Genomic DNA, 25,304 nt, shown 5'->3' with positions numbered 1-25,304 from the left:
ATGATATTAAGAGGTGTGACCTTTGGGAGGCTCTGCCCTCAGGAATGGGAATAGTGCCCTTATTTAAAAAATGCTGTTTATCAGGTGCTCGGTCTGGTATTTTGTTGTAGCAGCCTAAGTGCACCAAGACAAATAAAATCTTAAGATTTTATTTCCCCCCATGTTCATGAAGCAAGGTTTATAAGTACACTCCCATCGTTTTGTAGGAAGAAATTCAAAAGAAAAGAACCCGCCGTGCAGTTAAATTCCAGAGGGCCATCACTGGTGCATCTCTTGCTGATATAATGGCCAAGAGGAATCAGAAACCTGAAGTTAGGAAGGCACAACGAGAACAGGCCATCAGGTGAGGAAGCCTTCATTATGAGCATTTCAGCTGTTGGGGTGGATTATGTTATGTTTGCATTTATAGGTATAGGAATCTAATTTGATGTTATTTTGTGTTTTGAGACTTGGCGTCTGTAAAGAAATTGCCAATCATAAATATTGAAGTTTAATACAGAAGTTTATAATATACTATATACTTAATGATTTGTTGAAATTCTGTATGCAGTTAAAGCTACTGCACAATTTCTAATCTATGTTAAGCTGACTTGGTGGTTAATGACATTTATTGACAAACCCTTTGGATTTATACAAATAATTGCAATGGGGAAGGAATATGATAATTCTTTCCCAAAACACTCTTACCTCCTTGTTACTAAACTGTGCTCTTAAGGAGTAAAACACTTTGCCTAAATTATTTTTAACTCCACAGGGCTGCCAAGGAAGCAAAAAAGGCTAAGCAAGCATCTAAAAAGACAGCAATGGCTGCCGCTAAGGTAATTGTGAGATTGTCCTGGATTTCTTATTTAAAATAACAGGAGGGGCCCTGGCTGGCTCACTCATTAGAGCATGTGACTCTGGATCTTGGGATTGTGAGCTCAAGCTCAAGTTGGGTGTAGAGATTACTTAAAAATAGACTAATAAAAGGAAAATTTATTTTTAATCCAAATTGTTAATTTGGTTAGTGGAAGTTTCAAGTTTTTAAGGAATTTAGTGCAAGGCTCCAATGAAAATGATGTTCATAACTGGTTTCTGGGTGTGTGATTTCAGAGGTCCCTCTGCCAGACAAAAATTGGGAAAGGAGAAAGAAAATAAAGGTGGCTTTTGTTTTTAAAGTTTATTTTGAAAAGTTTTCAGTAATAGTACAGAGTTTGCCCAGCTTTTCTCAATGTTACCAGTTTAGATAACCATAGTAAAATTTCAAAGCCATTGATCTCAGGTGACTAATAATGTCCTTTTTCTGTTCTAAGGATACAATTCAGGATCCCACACTGCATTTAGTTGTGTCTCCTCACTTTAACCCCTCCATTCTATGATGATATCTTTGTCTTTCATTTACATATATAGAAGTAGACTTTTAACTTCTCAGGGAGAGGGTAACTTTTAAGAATAATATTAGGAATGTAGTTAAATAATGGAAAACCTAGAATACACAGAATCTGAACATGAGGAGGTGATTTAAAAAGTTGCATGTAATAATGCCACATAACATGTTATCTTTTTACAGGCTCCCACGAAGGCAGCACCTAAGCAAAAGATTGTGAAGCCTGTGAAGGTTTCTGCACCCCGAGTTGGTGGAAAACGCTAAGTTGGTGGATCAGATTTTTAAATAAATATCTGACTATAACTAGATTGTGGTGGTGTTTTTTATTCTCAAAACACAACATTGGGCCTACATGTAATAGCTAAACTAAATCTTTTTAATGAATTATTTTCTTGTTGAGTTACCCTCTTTCATGGTAGACACATTTTGTATTGGGCTTGCCTTTTGTTCACTGGTACTTCACCTCTTACCATTAGTTGATAGCTGAGTTAAAAGTGCTTAAAACTTCAACTGTACTATTAATCTCCTTGCTTACAGAAAATAAGCTTAAATGAAGAGTACAACTTAATTAACACATGAGTAGAATATTTGCTTACAAATTTCCAAGATAGTTTGTTGAGCTGAAAATTAGAACCATAGTTAAAATTACAAAAAAAACAGTAGCCTGATGTTCAAGAAATACTTGTGTGTAAAATGTGATAAGGAAGAGTAATAATTTATGCTAAGAAGAGGCTTGCACTGGGGTGCCTGCGTGGCTCACTTAAGCGTCTGGCTTTGGCTCAGGTCAAGGGACTGAGCCCTGCACTGGGCTCCCTGCTCAGTGGGGAGCCTGCTTCTGCCCCTCCCCCCATGTGCCCGCTTGCTATGCTTGTGCTCTCTCAAATACATAGAAAATTAAAAAAAAAAAAAAAGACTAGGCTTGCACTTCATTGAAAGATCATCTTGTGTACCACACTGCCAAATTGGAAAACAACAGGGAACAAGCCACATCCTCGTTTAAGAAACATGCTTTTACACATAGAATACTTAGGTGAAGGTAAAAATCATACATCCCACCCCCTCCACACACACATCTACAATCTATCCAAGGTAATGGAACTAATTATTGTTAAGTCCAGGTGATGTTAAATTCAGGCATTGTACTAGGTGTTGGGAATAAATAGAAGAGTCCTTTTGGGGGACTTAAACTAAAAATATGTGTAAGATCAATTAAAAATATTCAAGGTACATTGGCTCTTGCTTAGAAACTTAAGATTTTGCTTGGGGAAAAAATCATTTTTATTGTAGTGTTTTATGAAATTACAGGGGGAAAAAAACCATTAGTTAGCTATGAACGAGGAAAACTTAACCAATCAAAATACCCAACTTGAATTCAGAGCTATAGATTTCTAAATTTGGACACAATCTTACTTAAATAAGTGCTTTTCTGATTTACACATCTTAATAAAATGAAACTGCCAATTCTGATTACCTTTGATTACTGGGTAGCCTGCTGTCCAGCAAGAGCTAAAAAAAACCCCTAAATACCTGTTCTGGGAGGATGGCAACTTTAGCTTTTAGACCAATTAGACCACCTGTAAAACCTTTTTCTTCGTATTGGCCCAAAGGCACAGAGGCGAATCCAAGTATGGTGGGCTTCTCAGCGCTTTCACAGGGCTTTTTTGGCATAACCTGAATCGGGTGTAGGATTTATTTTTAAGTTTTTCTTCTCCACTTCCAAGACTTGTTAAATTTTTATTTAAATCTATTTTTTAAATTTAAAGGGAGTCAGTTTCACAGCTGAAGAGCGATGGTGCTGACCCAGCACACAGTTCTTGAGCTGATTTGGATAGCTGTTTTGGGTGCCCCACCCCAAGGAGGGGAGGGGCGCAGCGTATCTCCACCTTCTAATTCCTCCTCCCTTCCCAAGCTGTCTCAGTCTGTGGATTGAGTGACCCTAAGTAAATCCCAGGTCTAGTGGTTCTGTCTTTCCTCTGCGTCTGGGAGGTCACGTACCTACAGCCAGAGTCATTCAAGGATGCTGCCTCAAGTATCTAGGCCATCTGTTAATTTCTGCAACCCCCACCCACAAGTACCACAGAGACTGGGTGCCATCCTATTTTTTGAGCCCAGTGCATTCACCTGTTGTCTGCCTTAACCTGTCTCCACAAGGTCAAAGAGCCTCACCCAGCGACTTGCAGACTCCAAGATGGGGAGGAGGGGTTGGCCCGGAGTTCTCAGGCGCCAGGAAAGCACTGTCAGTGCCTGACCCGTTGTCAAGTAGGATGTCACAGGCCTGTGGTCTTGTCTGCGCTGTAGATAAAACCCACGTTAGGGTGACAGAGGTCACCACTCTGCGCTACCCGCTAAAAATGTGAAACAACACACAGTACACACTGGAAAATGCAGTTCAAGTCGCCTCAGCCTTTTGTGCATCCAATAAATATTGGGTGTAAAATGGAGAATTCCCCCCCCAGTTTATGTAAAAATATGTGCAAATTAGGCTGTAAGAGTGCTAAATACTCCTCCCCACTCGTTGCCAACATCGTTACCTTCATATATAGAAAACTGCCCCTATGTACGACGATCATTCCAGAAAAATCCCTACTATTCCATGCATGATCTGGAGCCAACAGTTTTAAGTTTAGAAATTGCAGTAAGTCCTATCATTGAGGGACTTGGATTTTAAACGTTTAACTGGAAATTACATTTACATGTGAATGGGGCTGTCTCTGGTCTTGTGTCGTTAGATTTACATTTTACTGAGAGCCTCAAAATCTGATGCTTTTATATTGTCGGGGGAATCTCAGAAGGGAGGCGGGGGGGGGGGGTGGAAAACAGACTCTTCTACATTTTGGCGTACCTCGGACAAGATAACAGCCCACCAAGTCCTACACGTGCTCAGAGCTTGGGAAAGGGGAAAAATAAAAAGGGAAACTGCCAGGACTTAAGATGTCTTCTCGAAGCGACTTCGGTCTCCCAGGAAGGGCCTACCCGCTTCCAATATGTCCGCCCGCAGTCCTGACGTCACTTGGTCAGCTTCATCAAGCCAGAAAGCCGGTGCGCTCCAATCAGGACTCAGTCCCCTCACCCACTACCCTTGATCACGTCACTTCCGGTGGTGCAGCAGCCATTTTGTCAGTCGCCAGTGGATCCCGCGCGCTGGAGAAGTGCAGTTCCCCCTGGTTACCAATTCGTCCGTTCTCCCTTCGCGCTGCGGGCGCCGTCGAAGAGCACTCACCTCTGATACACTGGTTCCTCCCTACAGTCCCTCCGCCGTTGTTGCATCCGCCCGGAGCCAGTGCGTTGTCTTCCTCCCCCACCACTGACAGGCGCCCTCAGGGAGCCGCCGTCAGCGATGTCAAGCGAGGAAAGCTACCGGGCCATTCTTCGATACCTGACAAACGAGCGTGAGCCGTATGCGCCGGGCACCGAGGGCAATGTCAAGCGTAAAATCCGCAAGGCGGCCGCCTGCTATGTGGTGCGCGGTGGGACTTTGTACTACCAGCGGCGGCAGCGGCACCGCAAGACCTTCGCGGAACTGGAGGTGGTGCTGCAGCCGGAGCGGCGCCGGGGGCTCATCGAGGCGGCGCACCTGGGCCCGGGCGGCACTCACCACACCCGGCATCAGACCTGGCACGACTTGTCCAAGACTTACTGGTGGCGAGGTAAGACCTCGCCCGTGGCGAGGGGGCGGACGGCGGCTTGTTGCCCAGGCAAGGCCCGCTGGCGGAGGCGGGCCTGTTTGTGCACGAGCGAGTTTGGGGGTCCCAGACGCCCCTTGCCGGCGCAACCTGCGCTCGGCGGCGGAGCGGCTGCCAGGCGGAGCCGAGAGGGTGGGGGACGCGAAAGGAGCCGCACTTCCCACAGGAAGGAGGCCGGGGAAGCTGGGGGCGGGTCCTGGCCCGGGGTGGGGCGAAGGGGGCTTCCCCGGGGGCCGGGCCAGCCGCCGGGAGGGGCCGGGACGTGCGGGCTACTGCGGGCCCGCCTCCGTCGGCTGAGCTGGAGGCGGTGGCTCCTGCCCTCCGGGGACGCCCCTGGGCGGCGGGGGGCGGTGGTTGTGCGGAGCTACGTGTCGTGCCTCCTAAAATCCTGTTGTGCTGACGGTCTGGAGGAGGGACGGTTCGCCCCAAGCCTGGGCTGCTTCCTCCGGCCGTTTCCGCTCGGGTTTTGGCCCGCGATTTTGAGTTTCTCTGGATCTGCTTGCCCGTCGTCGTCAAACTGTGCTACGGCGGCGTAAGTAAGCAATAAGGCAAGAGGTGATTTGAAGTGACTCTATGGAAACAGCCATCTTCAACTTCGATTATGGAGCAAGAATTCAATGCAAAGAAGAGCAGATAACCCTGCATTCTGAATGTTTTCATGTTCTTTCCTCTGATACTGTGAAAAGCTCTTTGGAAACTGTGAGGCACTATGTATACCCAGAAGAGATACGGTTACTGTGGTTCTAATAGGAAATAACTGCTGTGGTTTTTTGACTCCTTGGGAACCAGATTAGGGAAGGAGAGCAAGGGTCTTTGGCACCTTTACCGCTCTCAGTGTCCACAAAGTTGATTTACATTGAACCTGTTCGGTTAGAATTAGCGAAAGTTTTGCAGGCCCTGATAAAAGAGGTTTTGTTGGGAAGGATTCTGCCACTCACTCTCCTTACGGCTCTGGAGAAGTTAGGAGTCTCGGTTACTTACCTGTGAGTAAAGAATTTGGACTACTGAATACATTCTGAAGTTCTTTTCAGTTTATGAACTTCGTTATCAAGCCTATTAATGGACAAACTAATGGGTAGTCCTTCCTTTTGTTCCTGAGAGTTCTTTCGTGTTTTCAAAAACGGTCCAGCTCTGTTGTCTTCTTACATGCTTTCCCGTCATTTACTTTCTATTTTAAACCGATATTTGAATGAAATTCCTCTAAAGGGACAAAAGTGTGAGGAGTAAACACGGAGTAATTGCTGCATTTTGTTAGGACTGGTTTGGTCAGACCGGGTTTTCTTGAGCAAATGGTTCAGGTTTGATACTTTACGACTTGCTGGGGTGCCTGACTAGTTCAGTCCGAGGAGCATGCGATTCTTGATCTCTGGGTGGTAAGTTCGAGCCCCATGTTGGGTGTAAAAATTACTTCAAAATTAAAAAAAAACTTTATGACATGTTAAAAATGACAATTACAGCTAAAAGTAACATTGATCAGAGTTTTACATGCAGGTTTAGTTCTAGCTCTTAATTTGTTTTTCATTCATTTAATTTTGATAAAACCTTGTAGGGTGGAAACATTTATATCTCTGTTTTACAGAGGACAAAACTAAAAGCACCAGGAGGTTAAATATGTCAGAGGTCACACAGCGGACCTTTGTAATTTCACTCCTAACCACTGTTATATGGTGCTGTAAGGGTTTATGTTAAGAAATTTCCTTCCCAGGGCCCCTGGGTGGCTCAGTGGGTTCAGCGTCTGCCTTTCCGTCAGGTCTTGATATCAGGGTCCTGGGATCGAGTCCCGCTTCCAGAGTCCGTGCTCAGTCTCTTCCTCTGCAGCTCCCCCTGCTTGTTTTCTCTCGCGTGCTCTCTCTTTCCGAAATAAATAAAATCTTAAAAAACAAAAATTCCTTCCCTAAATTTATTGTCTGTGAATGATCGTGAATACAGTTTGGAGGGGGGGTTTTGTTTGCTTTTTGTGTGCAGTGTCTTAGACAAAAAAACTGAGACCATGTTTATGTTTAATTGAAAAATGAAAGAGATACATTTATTTGTATACATTTGTAAAATTTAAAAGTCCTTAAGCAACTAGAATAGGTATTCTTGAAGTACCATACTTATGGTACTAAACCCCTGGCAAGAGAGGCCCTGAGATCCTTTCAGAGGATCCATAAAGTCAAAATTATTTTCATGATAATTCCAAGGCATTATTTGCCTTTTTTACTCATTGTCTCCCAAGTATACAGTGGAGTTTTCCAGAGACTACGTGACATGATATATGGCAACAGATTGAATGCAGAGGCATATATGATGATCTGTCTTCTGTTGAGCCACACATTAAAAAGATTTTCAAAAATGTAAAGTAGTACCCCTTTTCTTACTAATTTTGTTTTGTTTTGGAAAATAGTGATTTTTTTCATAAAATGCTATTTTGTTAACATGTAATGAGTTTTTGTTATTTGATGATCTTATTGCTTTTATTATTTTAGTATTTCCTCCTTTAAGAATTTGGGGCACCTAGCTGGCTCAGTCCATAGAGCATGTGACTTTTTTTTTTTTGGCTAAAAGTTTGTTTTCTCTTTTTTTTTATACTTTATCCATTCCTTCACTTTTTAAAAATTTTTTATTGTTATGTTAATCACCATACATTACATCATTAGTTTTTGATGTAGTGTTCCATGATTCATTGTTTGTTCAGAGCATGTGACTCTTGATCTCAGGGTTGTGAGTTCAGACTACATGTTGGGCGTAAAGTTTACTTAAAAAAAGTAGTAAGAATTCATAATCATCAGAGAAGTTTGCCCCCATTATTAGCTATTCATTTTAAAAAGCTTTTTTAAAGTAGCTATTCATCTTGATATTTAATATATTATCATTTGGATTGTTTTTTTGTTTCTACTAAAGATACACATACTCCAAAGCCATTGTAGACTGTTTATCTGAAAGCTAGTAAGATTGATCGATGTAGGTGCCAAAAAAAAAAAAAAAAAAAGAACTATTCCAGAGTCATTCCACAAAAGTTGTATCAAGGACAGTTTACTGAGATTCATTATTCATTCTGCTTTTTCAGAATGCTGCCATCATAAGTTATATTGTAGTGCTCAGGCAAATTTGTAGCAATTTCCCTCCTTTGAGCACAGTTGAAAAACTGGCTCAGTGCCTAACATTTACATGTAGCATATTTCAGAATATAAAATGTTAATAAATATTCTCACTCCCCCCCACACACCCTCTTATTTTATCCTGTATTGAATTAAGTGCTGGAGTTTCAAAATAAATTATTCCCTCCCCTGCCTCAGTCAGATGCTGATGCATGGGGATCTACAGTGAAATGCTTCCAAAATATGAAGATGAAATTAGGGGAAACAGATTAAAACTACCAAAAAAAAAAAAAAGTAATAGGTTAAATTAGCTGCCTGCAGAAGTTCCTACCCTAAGGACTGATTTATTTTTGTTTAGACCATGGGATAAATTGTGCCACTGTTACTTGGTCTAGAAGAGGAGGATGTAATCTCTAGAAAACCCAAGAACTGAGTCTTCCTAAATACAGCTACAACTAAACATTGTAACTTTTTGAAGAAAACAAAACAGATCAAGGAAGAACTAAAATGCATGGAGCTAAAAATGGAAGCCCCTGGACTGGGGGTGGTCATTGTATCTCCAAAACTGACAGGGAAGGAGGTTCTGAACAGCTGAGAGGAGCAAATTGTTCAGTTTGGCAAATAGATCTTTAAAGCATTGGTTCTCAATCCAGGGACGTATTTTGCCTTCCAGGGGACGTCTGACTGTGTCTGGGGACAATTTTGGTTGTAATAACTGGTGATGGTGGTGCTGGTTGAAGTGTTGCTATTGACATTTAGTTGGGTAGAGGTCAGGAATGCTCCTAAACATCCTACAATAAGAATGGACAGGACAACCCTTTGCATTCCACTCCAGCAAGAATCATCTTGGCCCAAAATGTCAACACTGGTGAGGTTGAGAAACCCTGCTCTAGAGTAAGAAACTGTTCTCAAGTTGTTTTATTAGAGGACTACCCACCAAGGTCTTTCAGCTTTCTTTGTTTTGATTCTGTGCTCAGTGAAGAATCTTTTAATGGTAACTTGGTGTTTTATGTGGGTTTTTTGTTTTTGTTTTGTTTTTTTGTTTTTTTTTTTTTAAGTACCAGAGAGATTGATCAGTGTTACTGTATTTAACAAATACTTATGTAGTAACTGTTCAAAGAGCTTTGTAAGTATTAGCAATCATAACAGCACCATATTGTTATCCCATTTTACAGCTCATGACACATAGGCATAGAGAGGTTTGGCAACTTGGCCATGGTCACAAAGCTAGTTAGTGGATTCAGATTTTGCTGCATAAGTAGTTTCAACCCTTGCAGTAATGTAGTAAATTAACTATGTTTATACATTGATGCCTTTTTAGTGGTTAACCTGAGTCAGTCTTTCAGCTTAATCAATTCTGGATGAACTAAAGAGGTCAGGTTTCTGAATCTGTAAAGCTAGATTTAAGATGATCCCATCAAAGGATTAACACTCAGATGAAAGGACTTGAAACATCGAGTCCCCTTTTGAGACAGTTGATTGCCTATCATACATTAATAATTTTTTCCTGCAGTTTTTATTTTCAGACTTTTCAAAATGGTTCCTATGTAGTTTGTCCAATACCATTTGAACTCAACTTTAGTTTATAGTATAATCAGACTTTTGCTGTATGTAGAATATACTGAACTGTGTAGAATCATAAAATGTTTGGAAATACAGAATGAATTAGGAAAAAATGCCACCTTCTTTGTTTATTGTGAACATGGAAATTTCCACATTCTCTAAGTATGTTTTTTACTTAAAAATATATATTCTCAAGGTGCTTGTGTGGTTCATTTGGTTGAGTGTCCAACTCTTGATTTTGGCTCAAGTCACAATCTCAGGGTCTTGGGATTGAGCCCTGCATCAGGCTCCTTGCTCAGTGCTGAGTCTGCTTGTTCTTCTTCCTCCCCCTCAGCCCTATGGCCTGCACATGGGTGCATGCGGTCTCTCTTTCTCTCTCTCTCTCAAATAAATAAAATCTTAAAAAATATATATATTCTCTTATGTGTCTTCTATTCATATACACATTTACTCTTTTTTTGAAATATAGTAGACATACAATACCATATTAGTTTCAGGTGTACAACATAGGGATTCAACAATTATATATGTTAGGAAACCCTCACTACGGTAAGTTTAGGTGCCATATATCACCATAGAAAGTTATTACCATATTATTGACTATATCCCCTGTGCTGTAGTTTTCATCTCCATGACTTATTTATAATTGGAAGTTTGTACTCATTTACATTTTTTTATTGTGGTAAAATATACGTAATATAAAATTTACCATTTTAAGTATTCAGTTCAGTGACATTGAGTACATTCACATTGTTGTGTGACCATCACCACTGTTCATCTTCAGAAATTTTTCATCACCCCAATCCATTTACTTTTTTTTTAAACAAGGAGAATGAACATGTTTTTTCTTTTTATTTTAAGTAAACTCTACGCCGAACATGGGGCTTGAACCCACAACCCTGAGATCAAGAGTCACATGCTCTACCGACTGAGCCAGCCAGGCGCCTCTCCATTTACTCTTAATTGTGTGTAAAAGATCTATCCCTCTAGCCTTTTCATCATTTTTTTTTATTTTTTATTTTATTTTATTTATTTATTTTGAGAGGGAGAGAATGAGAGAGAGAGAGCACAAGAGGGAAGAGGGTCAGAGGGAGAAGCAGACTCCCTGCTGAGCAGGGAGCCCGATGCGGGACTTGATCCCAGGACCCCAGGATCATGACCTGAGCCGAAGGCAGTCGCTTAACCGACTGAGCCACCCAGGCGCCCTCATCATTTTTTTTTTAATCTGCTCACTACATAACTCATATTGGTATAGACTTTTTATTGATTTAGCATTTTCAGACATTAGAATATATATTGTCCTCTAAATATGCCCATGCAAATTCATTTTTTATGGAAGTTTTATTTAACCCTAACCCATTATTTCCTAAGTTACGTTTTGGGTGGAGGAAAAGGGGTCTATGAATGAATAAATTTGGCAAATTCTTGTTAAACAGGTTTCTTCACTATAGAACTCTCAGAGGTTTGAATATGATAATATCTATCATGTGCATGTAAAATGAGAGTGTAATTTTCTGAATTTATTAGTCCAGTGTATACTTTTTTAGTAAGTATGGGACATAATGCAATTTTTTTAAAGATTTTATTTATTTATTTGACAGAGGGATTGAGCTGTCAAAAGCAGGGGGAGTGAGAGGGAGAAGCATACTCCCTGCCCAGCGGGGAGCCTGATGTGAGGCTCTATCCCAGGACCCTGAGATCATGACCCCAGCCAAAGGCAGCCACTTAACCGACTGAGCCACCCAGGCACCCCGGGACATAATACAATTTGAGAAATATTGCTTGAATATTATCTGAAGGTTGAAAGTGCAAGGAACCATGGTATAATTTTTTTTAAGATTTTATTTATTTATTTTTTAATGATTTATTTATTTGAGAGAGAGAGAATGAGAGATAGAGAGCACGAGAGGGAAGAGGGTTAGAGGGAGAAGCAGATTCCCTGCTGAGCAGGGAGCCCGATGCGGGACTCGATCCCGGGACTCCAGGATCATGACCTGAGCCGAAGGCAGTCGCTTAACCAACTGAGCCACCCAGGCGCCTGGAACCATGGTATAATTTGACATCTTGAAATTCTTTTCAGGAATTCACTATATATCTCTGTCATTTTAGCTTATTAATGAGCCTTTTATTTACATTTTACTTGGGGATTGTGGGGGGAGAATTTTCTGTCGTACTGATGGACAAATGTGTTGCTGTGTAAGTTAGCATAATATACTGAAAATCATTTGGCTTTTGGAGGCCCAGTTATGCAGTTTAGTAGATGCAACTTTGGACCTCTCAGGGCTTCTTTTTCCTCATTTGTAGGATGGAAATTAATTGGTCTTACCTTACTAGGATGATGGTGGGTGGGTGGATGTGTGTGTTGGGGGGTTTGTGGGTAGTGTTTCTCCCTGCTCCTTACCCCTACCCCAACATGCTGAGCTAGAAGTTGAAATTCAGAATAGGGTTTTATGAGTGGCTTGTGTATAATCTAACTTTTGTTAGATTGTGTATGCTGTTTTTTCATACAACCCTAAAATCTCATTGCTTTCAAAAGTGAGATTGATTTCACACTCATTACAAGTTGTAGTAGTAGTTCAGGTTGCAGTTGACTCCACCTGTCTTTTTTCATCTGCAGTTCAGGCTCTGAAGGATGTCATCCATCTGGAACATGCCGTTATTTATGAGAAGGGACAAAGATCAGAGCACTTACGGGAAACTGTGCCTCTTAAAGCTTCTAAGACATGGCACATGTTACATTTATTCATATTCCATTGACCAAAGCAAATTGTATGGTCAAGCCTGATGTTAATAGGGTGGAGAGGTAACCACATCATATTACTATTCATGAAGGTCATGTTGACATTTTCATATAGTTCCTATAGCATGAATGAGTTGCAAATCACATGGAAATGGGCACTGTTACATAATCATTTTATATGGTGGGGAAGTGAATAGGAATAAACAAAAATAAGCATGGACGCAAACCATTTATTTATAACCTTATATCTAGGAAAAAAGTAGTTACATTCTAAAGAAATCACTTTTACATACTTTATGGGACATGTGTGTCTGGACATGGGCACTCAAACATATATCAGTATACATAGATTAACAGTAAATAATTTTCAATTTTCAAATGAGAGCATTAAATTTGACTTTTTATTTTTATTATAGGTATATTAAAGCAAGTGAAAGATTACATTAAACAGTGTAGCAAATGCCAGGAGAAACTGGATCGCTCCCGTCCAATATCAGATACTTCAGAAATGCTGGAAGAATTGGGATTAGACCTTGAATCTGGAGAAGAAAGTAATGAATCAGAAGATGATCTGAGCAATTTTACTTCACCTCCAGCTACAGCCTCCAAGCCTGCAAAAAAGAAGCCAGTATCCAAACATGAACTTGTATTCGTAAGTGGAATTTTCCATTCACCTTTAACATCTATAATTAATGTATTAATATTTGTAGTCTTGGTGAATTTTTTTCTTAAAGTACTGAGATTGCTTGACTGTTGGCACTGAGATTGGAAATTTAAGTCTGTGTGTCAGGTAATGCACTCTGTTGTTACATACGCTAAAAGTATGCTAATACTGCTTTTTCATTAATCATAAATATTCCTGTTGTTTCTTCTCTTCAGAATGTTACCTGGTTTGTTGTTAATCATTCTTGCTGTCCTTTTAAATGGTATATTGGTACAGGTAGACAGAATACATTTCTGGAAGCAGTCTCTAGGTCGTGAAACAAGGTAAAATCAAACTGGCTAGGCCTTTGTTTTTTACCTCCAATACTTTCATACATCATCATATTTCTTACTGGTAAGAAGAGGCAGCAAGAAGTGAGATGCAGGTTTTCATTTGGTCAAGTAGAATGAACATAGCAGAAAATAGTGAGAATGACCTAGTTTTTAGTTAAATATATAGATACAGTATCTGGCTATTTCTTCATATTAATTAATGATGTCTTTAAAAGTGAATGTGTCATGTTTTAAATTCTGTTAAAGGTACAAATACAAATGATATATAATACAACTCTTGGTCTTAAACTTATTTTGATAGGTTGACACCAAAGGAGTGGTGAAACGTTCTTCTCCAAAACATTGTCAGGCTGTCTTAAAACAGCTCAACGAACAGAGACTATCCAACCAGTTCTGTGATGTTACTTTATTAATTGAGGGAGAAGAGTACAAAGCTCATAAATCTGTTTTGTCAGCTAATAGTGAATATTTTCGAGATCTTTTTATTGAGAAAGGAGCTGTTTCCAGTCATGAGGCGGTGGTGGATCTTTCTGGTAAGAATTTTCTAATATTCTTCCTTTTTGTTTATAAGTACCTTTTGGAAGAAGGGCGTGTGTGTGTGTGTGTGTGTGTGAGAAACTCAGGATTTATGCTGCAGTGGGAGAAGCCCACTTATAGTAGTAGACTAAGCTGAATTGAAAAAGTCCTTTCTTTTAGCAAAGTTTCCAAGGTACGGTTATGGAAAAGGCTGTCATTTTCTATTACTACCTCTTAGGTGAGACAGATGTAGCAGTAGAAAAATTTCTGAGATTTACATGGCTAAAAACAGTTTGAGAGAAATCTATAACTGCATCAGTGTTATATCACACTAAGTGAATATGTTATTTAAAACATAATAACATAGGGCGCCTGGGTGGCTCAGTTGGTTGAGCGACTGCCTTCGGCTCAGGTCATGATCCTGGAGTCCCGGGATCGAGTCCCACATTGGGCTTCCTGCTCAGCAGGGAGTCTGCTTCTCCCTCTGACCCTCTTCCCTTTCGTGCTTTCTATCTCTCATTCTCTCTCTCTCTCTCAAATAAATAAATAAAATCTTTAAAAATAAATAAATAAAATAAATAAATAAAACATAATAACATGTTATGACTGTTAAAAAAAATTGACTTCCTGCATCTTATGTTGTGGAACATGTAATAGAGCACTTTTGTAGGTCTGTTTTTCATTTTTAAAGATTATTAGAATTCATTAGTTTGAGTAATCAAACAATATACAATAATCAAAATTCTAGGTGTGGCTTTTTTTCTTTGGTTTTATTATTGTAAATTAATAATTTGACTTTCTTTTGGTTCACTAGAACTTATATATTGGCTTAGGAGTCAACAAATGAAAATTTAGGAAGAATTAAAATAGGTAACCTTATTTATAAATTTTTTCGTAATATTAACTTACTGTAACTCTTGATTACTGAATTACTGACATTACTGTGTGAAATATCATTTCCCTTTTCTGAAACAAAAAAGTGACTTCATCCAGGTATATAAATACTTACTTAGTTAACCATTGATCCTTTTCTACCTTATACTTTTTTTTTATATTTAAAGTAGACTTCACACCCAATATGGAGCTCAAACTCATGACTCCAAGATAAAGGGTTGCATGCTTTACCGACTGAGCCAGCCAGGCACCCCTACCTTATACTTTTTAAAATCACTTCTTCTGGGAAGACAAACACATATTTTTTTCTTTGCAGTAACTATGTTTAATTATTTAAAAATATTTATTAAGCATCCGCTGTGTGTGAGGAACTAGCCTGGGCTTTGGGGATAAAATGGTAAGCAAAAATTTTCATGGAGCATAGAATTGCATTATATTTTAGATTAATAATATTCACTTTCTTCTGGGTTTGATGACTCAGGAGAAAATATGTCTTATACTGAGCCATCTGAATAATAAAACTCATCACAGATGTAGTCTTTTGATTTTAAGTTAATTTTGGAATTTTTTTTCCTATCTTTTATGCATCTGAAGCATAAAGAGAGGTATATGAGTGTTCTTTTTCAGTGTCTCAGCAGCTTAGCAAATGAAGTGTCTGCCCCAAATTAACTGCAATACAGCATCCTAATATTCCAATAAAATACCTCTTTTATTTTTCATCCTATATGCTTATTTTTATATTTTGTGCAGCAAGTATAATCTGAGTCGATAGGCAAAGTAGATAGTTTTTATTTGGTTTAAATATTAGGTAAAGTATAAAATATATGTGTAGTATAAAAAGATAAAATGTACATCTTTTTTAATTATATAGTTAATGTAGTTGAATTAATCTGTTTTCTTTCATTTGTCTATGCTTGTAAAAAGTTTTTCTGTACTAAGTCATAAAGACATGTTCATGGATTGCCTTTTTAAATTTTCATAGTTTTTATTTCATATTTAAGTTTTAATCTGTTTGGAATTTATTTTTGTTGGTGTGAAATAGGTGTTTGATTTCATTTTTTTCTCATTTTGATCATCACTTGTCTCAGAACCCTTTAGTGAAGACCCCATCCTCTTCTTGTCAGTTGACCATACAAATTCTCTTAACAAAACAAAGTTCAACATTTTTGGTACCGATTTTAGGCTTTGTTCTGGTCTATTGGTTGTCTCTCTGTACACTATTTTCACTTAGTCTTAATTACCTTACCTTTATAATAATGAGGAAAGTCTCCCACATTTATTATTCAGGTGGGTCTTAGTTTCATAACCCTTTGCTCCATAAAAACTAAAAGTAGCTTGTCAACTTAAAAACACACACAAAATAGTGTATTTTGAAAGAGATTACATTGAATTAATAGTTTTAGAGATTTATCCATAACAATCTCAAACACATTTTGTAGGATTACTCTAAGATACTTGATATGTTTTGAAACTATTATATTTTTTCCTTAAAATTATGTAATTTTTTATTTATTTTGGGTGTATATTTTATATACAGTAATATTGCTAAATTCCCTTAGTCATTCATAGTCATTCAGTCATTATAGATTCTTTGAAATTTTCCATATAAAAGAAATAGATTATCTGCTAATAGTGTTGGTTTTGTTCCTACCTTTCTAGTCCTTGTATTTTGAAATTTTTTTTCTTTAAAGCGCTGTCCAAGACCTCAAAAAAAAACAGCAGTTGAATAAAAATGGTGATGGGGGTTCACTTATCTCATTCCCATTTCTAAAGAAAGTGCTTTTTTTACCATGAAGTATATCATTTGGTAAATGTTTTAAATAGATAACCCTTTACCCTTTTTAACATTAAGTATATTCCCTCTAAAATGAATGCTGGTTTGTAACTCTCTGAGGATGTTCCCAGGTGTAATCTCTACAGGGGGCCAGTACTTATGAGGATTGTCTTGGGCGGCTGCAAGATGAGTAGATCTCTGTGCCAGAATCTTAAAAGTTTATATAGAAGCCTTAATTATGTTTAGTCGTGTACTCAGGAGGCCTTAAGTGGGTTCAGTCGTGTACCTAGGTTTTTATCTCAAGGATGTATTTTGGGGGCAGCTTCTGGACAGAAAAGGCAAGTGAAACACACGTTCTAGGAACAGGGGAGGGGTGGGGGGGCTCCACTTTTCTGGGACCATATCAAGGGTCAACTGGAAGGCAAGTCTTCTTGATGACCTCCTCCTGCAGTGATGACGTATCACATATTTTTTCTGTATTTATTGAAACCCTGTATTTTTACCATTCTGTTAATGTGAGAAATTACATGATTTTCTGATAAGCCAGTTTTTTGTTCTTGAAATAAATCCAGTTCAGTCATATTATTATCAGCTTTTGTATAAATTGCTGTTTGGTTTGCAAATATTGTCTAGAACATTTGCATGTATATTCATGAGTAATTTTTCTTTTTTACAGTTTCATTTTTCTTTTTTTAAGATTTTATTTATTTATTTGAGAGAGAGAATGAGAGATAGCACGAGAGGGAAGAGGGTCAGAGGGAGAAGCAGACTCTGCTGAGCAGGGAGCCCGAGGCGGGACTCGATCCTGGGACTCCAGGATCATGACCTGAGTCGAAGGCAGTCGCTCAACCAACTGAGCCACCCAGGCGCCCTCACAGTTTCATGTTCTGATACCAGAGTTGGTCTAGTCTTATAAAATGTATGGTCCCTCCAATTTTTAGATACCTGAAAATAGTTACTGTGTGATTAGAATTATTTTTTTCTTGACTGTTTGGTAGAATGGTAGCTAAAGTTGCCTGAGCTTGTAGTGGAGTTGGGGGAAAGATTTTAACTACTAATCTGGCACATTTAATGGTTAGAGAGTTATTCAAGTTTTCTTTATTTTGAGAGAGCGCACACACATGCAAGCGGGGGGAGGGGCAGAGGGAGAGGGAGATAGAGAATCTCAAGCAGACTCCCTGCTGAGCTTGGAGCCCAACGCAGGGCTTGATCTCATGACCCTGAGATCATGACCTGAGCCGAAACCAAGAGTTGAACACTCAACCTACTGAGCCACCCAGGCACCCCTTGTTTGCATTTTCTATCATTTTTCTATAAGTTAATTTTTACAGAGTTGTAAAATAGTCTAGTCAGGGGTGCCTGGGTGGCTCAGTCGTTAATTGTTTGCCTTCAGCTCAGGTCATGATCCCAGGGTCCTGGGATCAAGTCCCACATCAGGCTTCCTGCTCAGCGGGAAGCCTGCTTCTCCATCTCCCACTCCCCCTGCTCGTGTTCCCTGTCTTGCTGTGTCTCTCTCTCTGTGGAAAAATAAAATCTTTAAAAAAAAATTTTTTTTAAATAGTCTAGTCAATAGCAGTCAGTCAGTGGTGCATATTCAACACTGCTTTTAACACCTGATAATCTTTTTTTGCCTCTTACCAAGTTTTGACTAATTTTTCTTGATACACCATTCAAAGAACAGCTCTTGGGTCACCTGGATGTCTCAGTTGGTTGAGCAGCAGACTCTTGATTTCGGCTCAGGTCATGATCTCAGGGTCATGAGATCGAGCCCCACGCTGGGCTCCACATTCAGTGCAGATTCTGCCTGTCCCTCTCCATCTCCCTCTGCCCCTCACCAGCTTGCATGTGCTCTCACTCACTCTAAAATAAGTGAATAAAATCTTTAAAAAAACAAAAAATTATTTAAAAAAAAACAGTTTTCTTTTACTGATTTCCCCTTTAATCTTCCTTTTACCGTATTTGATTGTTACTATCTTTTTATTTTATTTTATTTTTTAAAATAAACTGTACACCCAGTATGGGGCTCAAACTTACAACCATGAGATCAAAAGTGACATGCTCTACTGACTAAGCCAGACAGGGGTCCCTGTTACGTGGTCTCTTTTTGACTGTTAGGTATAATGCTTTTAACCCAATAACTGCCAGCCTTTCTAACTTTCTGGTTTAAGCATTCAAGGCTATAAGTTTCCCTTTAATATTGCAGATTTGTTTTTAACCCTACATGTGGTCTATTTTATAAGCTTCGTTTTGCTTGAATAGAATGTGTTTTTTCAGTTGGGAGCAATATTCAGTATATTCTGGCTTGTTAATTCTTTACTGATTATTTTGTGTGCTTGATCTATCTGTTATTGACAGAGGTGCTTTAGAATATTAACTAGTATGATTCATTTGTCTATTACTGAGTTGCTTCAGTTTTTGTTTTGTGTATCTTGAGGCCATGTTAGATGCATATAAGTTTAGAATTACTGATTTATGATAAAATATCCTTTTATCATTAGGTAATGACCCTCTCTATCTTTATTGATGCTTTTTATCATTAAAATGTATGTTGGCTGCTCTTATAAATATTTTTTTATTTTTCTGTTTTGGCTGCTTTAGTAAATATTTTTTAGATACATAAACAATATTTTCATTACTATTTGCCTAGCATATCTTCCATCTTTTATTTCCAACCTTTTTGTGTCTTTATGTTTTACATTTCTCTTTAAACATCATTATTTCTGGATTTTGTTCTTAATCCAGCATGAGGATCTTTGACTTTCAACTGTCCTGCGTAGAAATTGTTGAACTTCTGAACCCAGCAATTGAGGTTGTTGTCCTTAATCAGTTGAGAAAAAGTCTCAGCCAATATGCCTTCAAAACTTGTTTCTGCCTCATTTTCTCTCTTCTACCTTTTGAAATTGCAATTAGACAGACATTCTCACTTTACATTCTGCGACCCTTAATTTCTCTTTTGTATTTATCTCTGTGTAGATTATTCTGGGAAATTTTAATTGACCCAATATTTAGCTGTGTTTAATTTGCTGTTAAATTTATTTATTGAATTTTTTATTCTAGTCTCTTTTCCATTTTTTTTTTAATTTTTAATTTTATTTAACTAAGCTCTGTGCCCAACATGGGGCTTGAACTCACAAACCTGAGATCAAGAGTCGTATGCTCTGAGCCAGCCAGGCACCCCTTTTTTTCATGTACTTCTTTTTCAAATGTCTCTTTTAGGGTGCTACTTTTTATGACGTTTTGCTCTTTACTGGTGATATGCCACTCTTGACTTTCTATATTTGATCATAGCAATACCTAAAATCTTTGCTGATTTGGGGCGCCTGGGTGGCTCAGTCATTAAGCGTCTGCCTTCGGCTCAGGTTTGATCCCAGGGTCCTGGGATCAAGCCCCGCATTGGGCTCCCTGCTCCGCGGGGAAGCCTGCTTCTCCCTCTCCAACTCCCCCTGCTTGTGTTCCCTCTCTCGCTATGTCTCTCTCTCTCAGATAGATAAATAAAATCTTAAAAAAAAATTTTTTTTTAAATCTTTGCTGATTTGATTCATGCTGTTTGTTTCCACTAGCTTTTGTTCATGGTGCCTTGTTTGTGATTTTTTTTTTTAATTTGTACACAATGAATTCATATTCTTTAGAACTTTGTGGGAAATCTTTAGAGTTCCGGGTTGAAGGTGTTTTCCACAGAGAAAACACTTGATTCTTAAGATGCTGAGGGCATTAGCAGTCTGGGACTGCTTTAAATTCTGAGCCTGAGGATTTTTTGACTACCAAAGTGCTATATATTCAACAAAAAATCCCACCAAATTAAGGTTGGTTTGTGGTCATGACTAATCAGGAGAGATTTCTTACCTCTTTCACCCAGTGCTGGGGTACCAAGTATATTTAAAATAATACTTTAAAGTATCTCTCTCTCTCTCTCTCCTCTCTTTTTAAGTAAGTAGGTCAAATTAGGCGATCTTAGTTAGCCATATTGCTGAATGTGGAAGTCTCTGTCATAATTTTTCTTTCTGTTGGTTCGTAACCCTCCCATGAACTTCCCTGGTATAACCTGAAATTGGCCCCTGTACCAAAGAAACAGGCAGGCCATTCCACGGTGGTAGGTGGCAGTTTTAACAAGCAAAGGGCTTGTCTTGGGCGGTAGCAAGATGAGTGGATCTCCATACCTGCCCACCAAACTTAAAAGTTTAGAAAGAGGCCTTAACTGGGTGCAGCCACATCAGTGTAGGTGTTTTCAGTATCATATCACTGTCTCACGGTTATGTCCTTAGAGCAGCCTCAGGGAGCGGGAAAGGCAAATGGCACGCACATTCCAAAGACGGGGCAGGGGATGAGGAGCCTTTGAGTGCCCCAGAGTCCAGTTCACAGGTCAGCTGGAGATCACATCTTTTTGATGATGTTCCCTAACACTACCTGTAACCAACTGTTTTGCCCATTTTTTTTCTTTTTTTAGTTTTAATTTTGGTAAACACACATTATAAAATTTATCCTCTGAATGACTTTTAAGTATTAACTATGTTCACATTGTTGTGTAATGGATCTCTGGAACTTTTTTATCTTGCAAAATTGTCCATTTTGATTAAGATGTTTTGCAGAGTCTGTATATGTGTATGTAAAAAGGCTAGGGGTAAAAACAAAATATCGAAATTATCTGCCTCTTACCTCTTGGCAGAATTATGAATGATTTTTTTAACTTTTTTTTTGCACATTTTGTATTTTACAGTAAACATATATGACTGTGCCTTTGAAAAAAATTGTTTTAGATATTTAAAGTGTTACTTGGAACAGTGTTAATTCTTTCGTGGGAAATTTTTTCTTATGACTTCAAACTTAGAAATTAAAAAAGTGCTAGGTAGGGGCACCTGGGTGGCTCAGATGGTTGAGCATCTGCCTTCGGCTCGGGTCATGATCCCTGGGGTCCTGGGTTCAGGCCCCACATCGGGCTCCCTGCTCCTTGGGGAGCCTGCTTCTTCCTCTGCCTCTCTCTCTGTGTCTCTCATGAATAAATAAACAAAATCTTTAAAAAATAAAATAAAATAAAAAAATAAAAAATAAATAAAAAGGTGCTAGGTAGAAGACCAAAATACATTATTCTGTTTGTGTTTTTTGAAAGAAATACTTAGCTCGAGCTTATTTAACTTGATCTTGTAATTTGCAGCAGAAGTAACATGGCTTTAGCCTATTTAATTACCAACTTTCCTAGGATGACTGAATTAGCCATGATGATGTTAATGTGTAGTGCCCTCAGTTTTCAACGGACTGTTGATATACCTCACAGTTTAAGGCTTCCCTTCTTTGTCCATCATTTATCTGCTTATATGAAAGGACTGCATTTTATGTACCTTGAGTCAAAACTGAAAAATAGAGCAAATGTGAGTTTTTAAAAAGTTGCTTTCACTCTTTATTTCAGTAAAAGATCTCTAAGATAAATTATGATACCAGAAAAGCAAGGCATAGGACAGTGTATATAATATGCTACCTACTGTAAGAAGGGGGACTAAGATTATTTGCTTAACTGTATAAAGAAGTTCTGAAAGCTGTAACAGATTCTTAATCGTACTGGTTGTGGGGTTAGAGTTGGACTTATCACTGTTTTATTTTCTGATTTTTGAATCAAGAATATTAATGGCTTTTGAAAGTGAAGTATTGAGAACTTACAGATAAACTGCTTTTATTTTCTCACATAAAATAAGAATATAATACCTCCTGTGTATAGTAATTCTTTTCTTCCTTAGACCAGGAATGGGCAAACTGTAGCCCAAAGGGGCAATCCTCCCTTCTCTCACATTTTGTAAATAAAGTGATACTGGAACACAGCCATGCTCATTTGTGTATGTATTATCTTTGGCCCCTCTTTTCAGCTACAGTGGCAGAGTTGAGTAGTTAAAACAGACACCTTATGGCCTGCAGTAATTATTATCTGATTCTTTACAGAAAAATTTTGCTGACCCCGTGTTAGATCTTGTTCTTAAATTTTCAGTAGTACAGCCCTTTGTTCACAATCATATTTTTATATGGACTTCTTTTATTAAAATATACAGTTATACTTACAGAAGTGAGGTTAGGGGACAGGTTGGTTGAACCCTGCCTACTCACCTGCCTCCCTCTCTTTTTTTACCCTCCATTCTCCAGCAGCTGTTTCTTGAGGGGAATTTGAGGAACCCCCGGGGTTCTAAGGAGTACAGTTTGAAAATGACTGCCTTACAACAACTCTTTGAGGTAGTAAGTCTGATATTATTTTCTATTTTAGGTATTGAGAGACTCGGCTCATAGAAGTGAGTTAGTCAAGGCTTATTAAGCAACCAGAACACAAAACAAGTCCAGAGTGTTTAATTGCAGAATAAATGGTCATATTTGCCTTTTTGCCTTTGTATTTTATTTTATATTGTCGTAATCATGTATTAATTGTTTTTCTAAGGTGTTTTAGTAGTTATTTAACTTTTTTGTACCCCTCCCCCCCTTTTTTTTTTGTTCCATGTAGGTTTTTGTAAGGCAAGCTTCCTTCCTTTATTGGAATTTGCCTATACTTCTGTGCTAAGTTTTGACTTCTGTAGCATGGCTGATGTAGCCATCTTGGCTCGCCATCTTTTCATGTCAGAAGTTTTAGAAATCTGTGAAAGTGTACATAAACTAATGGAAGAAAAGCAGCTAACAGTGTATAAGAAGGGTGAGGTCCAAACAGTTGCATCTACCCAGGACTTACCAGAACAGAATGGAGGTACGGCACCTCCTGTGGCTAGCAGCGAGGGAACCACATTATCTACTGAACTTGGGGATTGTGAAATTGTACTGTTGGTGAATGGAGAATTGCCCGAAGCTGAGCAGAATGGAGAGCAAGGACAACACCCTGAACCCCAGGTTTCTTCAGAGGCTCAAGCCGCTCTGTCACCTGCAGGCAGTGTAACTGGTTCCCATCCTGAAATGGAGTCTGTGGATTTAATAACAAAAAATGATGAGACAGAACTAGAAACTTTAAACAGCAGAGAAGATAGCACGGTTTCTAGTATTCATACCAAACTTTCAAAAGAGAATGTAATCAGTAGCTCTCCAGAAAACAGTGGTATGGGAAATGACACATCAACTGAAGATATCTGTGCTGAAGACATTCCAGAGCAAATGCAGAACCTTGGCCAGTCTTTAAAAGATCAGGAAAATCTAGTTGCACTGACAACAAAGACAGACCTTGGCCCTGATGATGAAACTTACAGAAGCAGGCTTCGGCAGCGTTCTGTTAATGAAGGGGGGTATATCCGACTGCACAAAGGAATGGAGAAAAAGCTGCAAAAACGGAAGGCCATTCCCAAGTCAGCAGTTCAGCAGGTACGATGAAGAGGTGACCTTTGTGGTGTTAGCTTTAAGTCAAAAGCATTCTGTTCATAAACTTAATATACCTATCATGAAAATTACTTTGGGAGGAAGGGCAGTAGGTGCAGGAAAGCAACTTAATGTTTTAAATACCAATATTAATAAGATAATATTAATTTGAAATAACATGATTCATGACTTTAAAAATTAAAATAAGTTGGGATGCATGGGTGGCTCAGTTGGTTAAGCATCTGCCTTTGGCTCAGGTCTTGGTCCCAGGGTCCTGGGATCGAGTCCTGCATCAGGCTCCCTGCTCAGTGGGGAGTATGCTTCTCCCTCTCCCTCTGCGCCTCTCCCCTGCTTGTGCTCTCGCTTGCACTCTCTCTCTCTCTCAAGTAAATAAATCTTTTTTTTAATTAAAATATTTACTTAGATTGTGTTTTCTGTCCCTTAATTAGGTAGCCCAGAAATTAGTTCAAAGAGGGAAAAAGATGAAACAGCCAAAAAGGGATACTAAAGAGAATACTGAAGAAGCAGCCTCCCATAAATGTGGGGAATGTGGAATGGTTTTTCAGAGACGATATGCCCTTATAATGCACACACTGAAACATGAAAGAGCTAGAGATTACAAATGTCCGGTAAGTAATTGGAAAGCTAATTGAAGATGGCTCTAACTTCATGATAAACAGAATCCAGTTTACTGTTTCATTGTTATTCTGCTTGTATTCTCTCAGTGTTTCTCTGTCTCCCTTATTTTGCTATGTAAGAGTCATCTTCTGATTTGCCTGTGTCATTTCTTAGCTCCCCCTCCCCACCAAAACCCCACAAAAAACAGTGATCTATCTTTGCTTCTTCCTGATAGTACCCTAGTAAGACAAGACTGAAATTATCATTTAAAAAATAAAAGCTCAGGGGCACCTGTTAGTCTCAGTCGGTAGAGCATGCGACTCTTGAGGGTCGTGAGTTTGAGCCCCACATTGAGGGTAGAGATTACTTAAAAATAAATAAACTTTAAAAATTGAAAAATATAAACTCATAGAAGGGTAAAGAGAATGGGGAGGAAACCTTAGCAACTACATTCTGGCCCCTGATAAATAGAGGGAATAACTGATTTAGCAGATTTGAAAGGGCTCATTCCCAGGCTTTCAGTGGAGAAAGGTAAGAATCTGTCCACTTTGTATTGCAGAAGTACCAAATGCCTCAGGAATTAGTGTTACTTGCTACTTTGAAAGGAATCTCTTTAGAAAGTTTTTAAGAAGCAGTTAAATCACCACCACCTTCTCTTCTACTTTCTGAAAGCAATAAAACCATGACTGCTCTGGGGAACACTGTGTACAGTGAGGGTGAATGTACTATACCCAAAAAAAGGGAAACTAAAACCTTTCATACTGAATGT

General features: G+C 38.8%; 2 protein-coding genes across 4 annotated transcripts in view; both read left to right on the top strand.

The window, feature by feature from the left end:
• Positions 1-1,672, top strand: part of RPL24 (ribosomal protein L24) — a 211,137-nt gene extending 209,465 nt beyond the window's left edge. For both annotated transcript variants that reach the window (XM_073892824.1, XM_025873562.2), the window contains exons 4-6: positions 207-343; positions 755-818; positions 1,550-1,672. In XM_073892824.1, the coding sequence (XP_073748925.1) occupies positions 207-343; positions 755-818; positions 1,550-1,630 (282 nt within the window). In that variant the 3' untranslated portion in view covers positions 1,631-1,672. The remainder of the gene's footprint in view (positions 1-206; positions 344-754; positions 819-1,549) is intronic.
• A 2,801-nt stretch (positions 1,673-4,473) lies between these two features.
• The window catches only part of ZBTB11 (zinc finger and BTB domain containing 11), a 31,878-nt gene continuing 11,047 nt past the window's right edge, over positions 4,474-25,304 (top strand). Inside the window, exons 1-5 of one of the 2 annotated variants that reach the window (XM_025873548.2) lie at positions 4,474-5,013; positions 12,849-13,084; positions 13,730-13,961; positions 23,085-23,923; positions 24,367-24,546. In XM_025873548.2, the coding sequence (XP_025729333.1) occupies positions 4,704-5,013; positions 12,849-13,084; positions 13,730-13,961; positions 23,085-23,923; positions 24,367-24,546 (1,797 nt within the window). In that variant the 5' untranslated portion in view covers positions 4,474-4,703. Of the gene's footprint in view, positions 5,014-5,511; positions 5,582-12,848; positions 13,085-13,729; positions 13,962-23,084; positions 23,924-24,366; positions 24,547-25,304 lie in introns of those variants that run through there. The other variant, XM_025873553.2, reaches the window with a different exon arrangement.

This window comes from Callorhinus ursinus, unplaced genomic scaffold, assembly GCF_003265705.2.
Source record: "Callorhinus ursinus isolate GAN/ISIS: 27379988/994484 unplaced genomic scaffold, GSC_fseal_2.0 scaffold1, whole genome shotgun sequence".
In the NCBI taxonomy this organism is placed as follows: domain Eukaryota; kingdom Metazoa; phylum Chordata; class Mammalia; order Carnivora; family Otariidae; genus Callorhinus; species Callorhinus ursinus.
This window is presented reverse-complemented; position numbering and strand designations above follow the sequence as displayed.